This window comes from Lolium perenne, chromosome 3, assembly GCF_019359855.2.
Source record: "Lolium perenne isolate Kyuss_39 chromosome 3, Kyuss_2.0, whole genome shotgun sequence".
Classification (NCBI taxonomy): Eukaryota; Viridiplantae; Streptophyta; class Magnoliopsida; order Poales; family Poaceae; genus Lolium; species Lolium perenne.
The window spans coordinates 192,193,058-192,201,206 of NC_067246.2; the positions used below are offsets into that span (position 1 = coordinate 192,193,058).

Sequence of the window (8,149 nt, forward strand, 5' to 3'; positions counted from 1 at the left end):
GATTGCAGCGCTCAGCCACACCATTTTGTTGAGGTTCACCAGGCATTGAATAATGGGCAACAATTCCATTCTCAGCTAGGAACTTAGCAAAAGGTCCTGGAATTTGCCCATAAGGAGCGTGCCTACCGTAATACTCTCCCCCGCGATCAGATCGTACAACTTTAATTTTTGCATTCAGTTGGTTCTCAACTTCGGCTTTGAACACTTTAAATTTGTCCAAAGCTTCCGATCGATCACGTATAGGGTAAATGTACCCATAACGGAAAAAGTCGTCTGTGAAGGTGATGAACGAATCAAAACCATCTATAGACTTAACATTAAGAGGTCCGCATATGTCAGTATGTATGAGTTCGAGGACACTCGTGGCTCTTACCGCTCCTTTCTTAATTGTTTTTGCATATTTACCTTTGATGCAATCAACATATTTGTCCGCATCGGAGAAGTCTAATGGGAGGAGTACATCATTTTTAATAAGTCTTTCCATTCTCCCCCTCGAAATGTGGCCCAAACGACAGTGCCACAATTTCGAAGAAGTACTAGTACCCTTCCATTTCTTCTCAACATTCGAAACATTACTCACATGCAAAACATAATCATTCATAGATAACATATATAGTTTGCCTCGTCTGACACCGAGGCCAACACCATTATTACAATAATTTAAAACAAATTGTTTGTTACCAAACTTGCACTCAAACATGTTATCATCGAGACAAGAAACTGAAATCAAATTCCTACTTAAAGTAGGTACATAAAGAACATTATTTAAATGAAGGTGAAAGCCGGTGTGGAGCTCCAAGGTGAGTGACCCAACAGCTTCAACATCAACTTCAACTCCATTTGCAACTCTAAGTCGTCTTGCCCCGCTTGTTATGGTTTGGATCAAATTTAATCCCTGCATAGAATTAGCAACGTGAGCAGTTGCACCTGAATCAATCCACCATGATATACAAGAGAAATCAGTATATAACATTTCATCAACAAAAGTGATTTCATCTGTACCTTTCTTCATCATCCACTTGAGGTATTCATGACAGTCCTTCCTGTAATGGCCTTCCTTCTTACAAAAGAAACACACATTATCAGTAGGCGCTGAAGACTGTCCATTATCCTTTTCCTTTTCCTTTCCTTTAAACTTTGGCATTTCCTTCTTGAAGGTTTTCTTTGGCGACTTTGAAGGGCCTGACCCGTCATGCTTTCTCTTTGAGGAGCCAACATGAAAAGCCTGATCCTTGTTCTGCCTCATCATTCTTTCTTCTTCCTGGACAATCCGAGGGGATATCTCAGCAAGTGTCCACTTCTCCTTCATGGAATCGTAGTTGATCTTGAACTGATCGAACTCTTCATGGAGGGACTCCAAGATCATGATGATAAGGAGGTTGTCACTGAGCTCACACTTTAGGTGCTTCAGTTTATTTGAAGCATTTATCATTCTCAGTATGTGTCCCCTAACATCACCATCATTTTTATACTTGCCAAGTAGCTTGTGAAAAAGCTCATGAGCATAAACCTTTTCAGAGCCTTTGAATTGCTCCTCCAAGGCTTCCATAAATTCCTTAGCAGTATCTTTCTTGGGGAGAGCCCCAATAATCTCAGGTGAAATGGAAGAATTCATCACGAGCATTGCAACGTGATTGGATTTGTCCCACTTCTCCATCTTGGAGTCATAAGTTTTCTTTAGTTCATCATACCCCGTAGCACCAGCAACTGGCGCCACGGGCTTATCTTCCCTTAAGGCATAATCAAACTCGTTGAAAGCCAAACATAGCTCAATGGAGTTCTTCCAACGAGGAAAGTTGCTGCCGGTTAACAGCTCGACAGCATCATAATGCATCGCAGCGGAAGCTGAAAATTGACATGGACATTCATAAGTAAAATTGCATGAATATAAAATAGACATGCCATAAAATTCGGATTCTATGTCAAACACCGTTGGGCAGAAATGACACGAAATAGAACAACATTAGGGGTTGACATGCAGAAATAATACAACGTTGGTCAGAATTATTTTGCAGCCATAACATTCTCAAAATAAACATCAACTTTAAATCATTTAAGGAACAACATATGTGATGCTTAATTTGATAATTCAACATTAAAACATATTAAATATTCTAGACAAGAAAATCTCGTTGGTTCATTTCTTTCCAGAACAATAACATGTTTTCTGATCATATTTTATAGGCAATGATTTTTCTGTATACAATAGTGCAAAAAACATAAGGAATGACATTTAGAATGCACTAAAAACACAGAAAATGGACAAAGAAAATCGGCAGCCCAGAAAAATTACTGGACTACCGACAACCTGGGCCGAAGCCCATCCTCAGATTTAGCCCAAAAGGACCCCCGGCCCGGCTTCCCCTTCCCGCAGCAATCTGGACCGTCCGATCGATCGGACGGCCGAGATCCCCCGCGGCCAGAACAAAACAGCGGCCGAGCCCTAACCCTAAATCATTTCTCGCCTCCTCCCCCCGATTATTCCGCGACAAAGAGAGTGAGGCGGAGAAACCACCGTCCGGCGGCGCGGGCGCGCGAGGCGGCCCCGGCCCCGGCGGGCGCGAGGGCGCCAGGAGGCCACGGCGAGCGTGCGAGGCGACCACGTCCCCGGCGGCCCGAGCGCGCGAGGCAGCCACGGCCCGGCGGCCCGCGTTCCCCTTCCTCTGCTTCATCCCGGCGCGGTGGCGGCGCTCGCCGGAGCAGCGTGCGACGGACCATGTCCGCGCGCTCCTCCGTCGAGCGTGGCTACTGGCGCCGTCTCCTTGAGGGTAGGCGAGGGGTGGTGCTGACCGGCGAGGCCGGCAGCCGTTATGTGACGACAGGGGCAGGCGGCACGCGGCCACCCGCGTCTGCGTCCATTCCACGCCTCGCGACGCGTCTACCCGCACGCCCCTCCGTCGGGAGGAAACGGCGGCGCGGGATCTCTGCCCTCGCCGGAGCAGCGGCTGCTCCGACGGCCCCCGGAGGGATAGGCAGCGACCCGGCGGCGTAAGGTGACACTCCAAATCTTGCAATTTCGTTTTCAGAAATTGGGGAACATAAATTAGGGTTCATACATCATCTAATCTGAGGCTTAAAAACATGATAGCATTATGAGATCGCTTGCAGATGGAATAATCTGAGAGCCTAAACATGAACATAAACTGCCTAAAAACATGATCTTTATACAAAAAAACGTGATCTCAGATCACTACTAGGGTTCTAGTGCTAGCAGTACTAGGCATCTGATACCATTGTTAGGCCTAAAATTGCATGAGATCGCACAAGATCGCAAAAGCAGACACTAGAACACCTAATGATCATAAACAGAGAGGTTTAGGGATGCATTACGCATTGCAGGAGTTGCCATCGTCGCCTGCTCGTTGCAGGCGTGAAGCAGAGAGGTCGTTGATGATCTGGGGATCCTCCTGATCCCCTCAGGTCTCCAGCGGCACTGCCCTGGCACCGCCGGGGTGTAGGCTGGTCTTCCCGTCGTTCTGCGCCTCCCTAGATCGGTAGGGCTTTAGGAGTTGTGGGGAAAGCAGCGAGCTGATCGTAAAACTGGCTTGATCGATAGCAGCCAGGCTTCCCCCTTTTATATGGCGCAGGCGACAGGGGACCAAACCTGAAAGGATACGGATGTCGCCTAGAGGGGGGGGGGGGTGAATAGGCGGTTTAAAACTTTTACGAGATGGGCTTAACAAATGCGGAATAAAACTAGCGTTTACTTTGTCAAGCCCAAAGCCTATATACTATGGTTCACCTATGTGCACCAACAACTTATTCTAAGCAAAGGTTCACCTAAGTGCACCAACAACTTATGCTAAGCAATACAAGCAAGTATGTGATAGCAAGATATATATAACTTCAAGCACGATGGCTATCACAAGGTAAAGTGCATAAGTAAAGAGCTCGGGTATAGAGATAACCGAGGCACGCTGGAGACGAAGATTTATCCCGAAGTTCACACTCTTGCGAGTGCTAATCTCCGTTGGAGAGGTGCGGTGGCTTAGTGCTCCCGAACGCCACAAGAGGCTCACCTTGAGGTGTGGCTGCTCGATGCACAACAACGCCACAAAGGCCTCACCCCAAGATGCGGTACTCACACCACACACCGAACGCCACGAAGGCGCCTCACCTAAATCTCCGGTGACCCTCGCCACAAAGGCCTAGGTCACGGTTCCACTAAGGGATTTCCTTCGAGGCGGAAACCGGGCCTTACACAAAGATTGGGGCACACATCCACAACTTAATTGGAGGCTCCCAACAAACCGCCACAAAGGCCTAGAATCCGTCTAGGGTTCCAAGAACCCAAGAGTAACAACCTTCTTGCTTTCACCACCACGAATCACCGTGGAGAACTCAAACCGATGCACCAAATGCAATGGCAAGAACACCACAAAGATGCTCAAGTCCTTCTCTCTCAAATTCCAACAAAGCTACAAAAGCTATTGGGGGAATAAGAGAGGAAGAACAAATGAATTCACAAAGAACACCAAGATCAAGATCTAGAGAGTTCCACTCACAAAGAGATGGATTTGATTGGTAGAAATGTAGATCTAGATCTCCTCTCTCTTTTCCCTCAAGAATATGCAAGAATCGTGGGAGGAATCAAGAACTAGGGCAAGCTTTGAAGTACAACAATGGAGGGGAGAGAGAGAAAGTGAACCAACCAGCCCAAGGAGGAAGAAGGGGGTCTTATATACCCCCTCCCAACGAAATATGACCGTTTGGGACCTCCCAGGCCGGAAAATCCGCCCCCGGGCCGGATTATCCGCCCCCCGAAATCGCCCCTGGCTCGGGCCGGATATTTGGCCGGATATTGTCCCAGTTTTGGTCATTCGGGCCGGATTATCCGCCCCCCCAGAAAACTGCAGAAACACCAAAACTAAAACGGGCATAACTTTAGCATCCGGATTCCGATTTTGATGATCTTGGGCTTGTTTTAAAGCTAGGAACAAGCTCTACAAGATCATGCAGGAAACCATCATAGTCCAACAAGGGAGGATAGAAACAAATGATGAAAGGTTTGACCTATCTAAAAAAGACATACCGGTAAAACCTCCAATCTTGAAAATGCAACAAGTTGCCCGTGCAAAAACCATTCTTGATGAACTAGAGCTTGTCATGAGAATAAGCACAAGCTCTAAATCATCACATGGATAAGATCCAAATAATAACCAAGAAAGATGATGCAAGGATGCAAAGGTTTGAGCTCTCTCCGAACGATACGATCGAGTTACTCACTCGAGAGCCCTCTTGATAGTACGGCAACTAAACTATAAACCGGTCTCCAACTACACTATGAGACCGGTGAGAAAGAAACCCTATCAAGAGCAAACCTTATACTTGCGCATTCTACTTGAGCTCGATGACGACGATCTTGACCTCAACAAGATGGAACGCCTTTCCTGCTTGTGCTTGCTTGACGAAGTCTTGTGGATTGCTCCCCCATAATCCACCATGGGAGAGCTTCTTCTTCGGCACATCTTCACATAACCATGACCACCATGTGGATTGCTCCCCCATAATCCACCATGGGAGAGCTTCTTCTTCGGCGCATCTTCACATATCCATGATCACCATATGGATGGCAAGACTCAAGCAAAGGATCTCTTCGAGATGGCTCATCTTGAACTTGCACTTTATTTCTTCATTCTTCATCATGTTGATGTCTTGAAGTAACTTGAGGGCTCACTTCATCTTCATCTTCAAGACATACTTGATACTTGATATCCTTCATCAATTTCTTCTTATTGCAACCTTGAAGCCAACATATGGTTCAAGAATTGCCTATGGACAACTCCTACAAATATAACTCAATGCAAACATTAGTCCATAGGGATTGTCATTAATTACCAAAACCACACATGGGGGCTCCATGCACTTTCAATCTCCCCCATTTTGGTAATTGATGACAATCTCTTTGAGAGGGTTTATATAAGGAATTGAAGTAACAAATAAGTTGAATATATAGAGCAAACTCCCCCATAATATATGCATGTGTGAATGATCTTGACTTTCATTGCATATATTGGCATTCAAAGCCTAGTGGAGTTTCCTCTAAATATTCAACTATGCAAAGCAACAAGATGCAATGCAATAAAGGCACATGCTTAAGCACAAAGCAAAGACATAACCAAATTCCCTTAAACCCTCCAAACTTCTCCCCCATTGGCACCAATTTCCGAAATGGGTGAAAAATTTAGAAGGCCAATATAGTGAGATTTCCTCCATAGCGTGTGCATTTCTCATAATTTGAGTGGAATCAAATGCACATATCCAATGACGAATATTCGGAAGGAATCACACTATAGATAGGATCAAAGATTGCAAAAAGATAACAAAGTCAAGAAGCTTCAACAAATGAAGCAAGCAACCAAATGAACCACAAGGAAGATACCAAAAGAAAGATAGATATTATGATAAGATCAAGAAGATTGCTCTAAATAATATGAGGAAGCTCCCCAAGGTTTGTACACAAAACTAGACAATTTGCATTGGAGTATAAAGTGCACAAACATGGAATCATCACTCCCTTAATATCATTCAACAACAAAAGATACCAAGTGAATCAAACTCTAATGATCACCACAAGATAGTGTTCTAAATCAAATGAGGAAGCTCCCCAAGGTACATGCATAAAATAAAATGTTGCATTTGAATACAATATGCATAACATGGAATCCTCACTCCCTCATTTAAAACACAAACATTTGTGATAGATCATAGATAGAAAAGTAAGCTAAACACTTGCAACAAACAAATAGTTGAGCAACAAGTAAGAGGCACCATAATAAAAAGGCTCAACCAAGAGGATATGTGAAAGGCATGATAAAGCATATTATAAGACTATTACAAGGATGAGCAAAAAGCATCATCATAGTCTTCAAAGAATTATATTGCTTAGCATGACCAATCAACACGCAATAATAAATAAGATATCAAACGGAGATGTATCATCTCTTATGTGTACAAGTTTCTCTAAGTGGGCAATATCACAAAGATATTTATCCACAAAGAAACATACACAAATAAAATAGATACGCAATAAAAATAGTATGATATCCAAGACGAAGTCATGCAATATACCAATAAGAATTTTTGCTTAATAGCATGGCCAAAGGCTCAATTTTATCTTATTGTACATTCATGAACTTCAACCACAAACAACTAAAATACATCACAAATATCAACAAGGGATAGAAGATAGTTGGGATGCATTTGAGAAAGGCAACAAGTATCACAAACGGGGATACCAAAAGAAGTAACTAAATTTGCACTTTCATTTATATTGCACATGTGAGAGCCTTGAGGAATTGATATGCAACAAAATTGCTAGATAGGCATAGTTGGGATGGATGAATTATGAGCATGATTTAAAATACTTCCCAACAAATGCACTCATCTCAAATTACTCACATTCACAATAAAGAGGTTTCATTAAGACTTTTGCAAGAAGCACAACATTTGCAAATCAAGAGATTCATGCCAAGATGCAACCATAAGGTTGGATACAAGAAAAGTATGCATGAGAAGATACTTGTTACCAAGATAGCATTGGTGTGGATATAGTAGATATGTGTTCGTTGACCATCCTAGCTTGCCTCAAGTTACCATTGAGTCACCACTTCTTTCCAAGAGTGAGACAAGCATTCAATGCATATCCATTGTACCTAACACAAAGGTAAGTACAAAATGGTCCCCAAACTAATTGGGTCCGAAGTAGTTAGACACACTACAACATATAGGACAAACTCCACAATTCTATGTGCATATAGATATGAAATTGAATTTCATGCACATCTTAGCCAAATTAGGATTTGATGGAGTTTACCCTATATATTGGATCAAAGAAAGTGACACATGCCATAAGATATACATATATTAAATATACATGCACAATACTTTCAAGAACCAAAGGAAGATACAATTTGGACAAAACACCAAATAAACCAAGAGACAATGGTTTTCCAAATTATATCAAAGAATCAAATCAACACAAGATTGACTCCAAAGACTTATCTCATTATAAGAAGCTAATTAAACCTAAACACAAAGGAATGAGATAACCAACTCCCAAGAGAGCAAGGTTCCAACAAATAAACCAAACCCTCGAAACTTTTTATGATGGCACAAAGTACCAAAAAGAAAATTTTATGTCTCCCAA

The 8,149-nt window shown here is 43.1% G+C and overlaps 1 protein-coding gene across 1 annotated transcript; it reads right to left on the reverse strand.

The window, feature by feature from the left end:
• Positions 1-621: 621 nt before the first annotated feature.
• Positions 622-1,719, reverse strand: LOC139837613 (uncharacterized). The gene is made up of 2 exons (XM_071826974.1): positions 1,003-1,719; positions 622-895 (listed from the first exon to the last, which is right to left on the reverse strand). The coding sequence occupies exons 1-2, from the start codon at positions 1,655-1,657 to the stop codon at positions 849-851; spliced, it is 702 nt and encodes a 233-aa protein (XP_071683075.1). The 5' UTR covers positions 1,658-1,719; the 3' UTR covers positions 622-848.
• Positions 1,720-8,149: the final 6,430 nt, after the last annotated feature.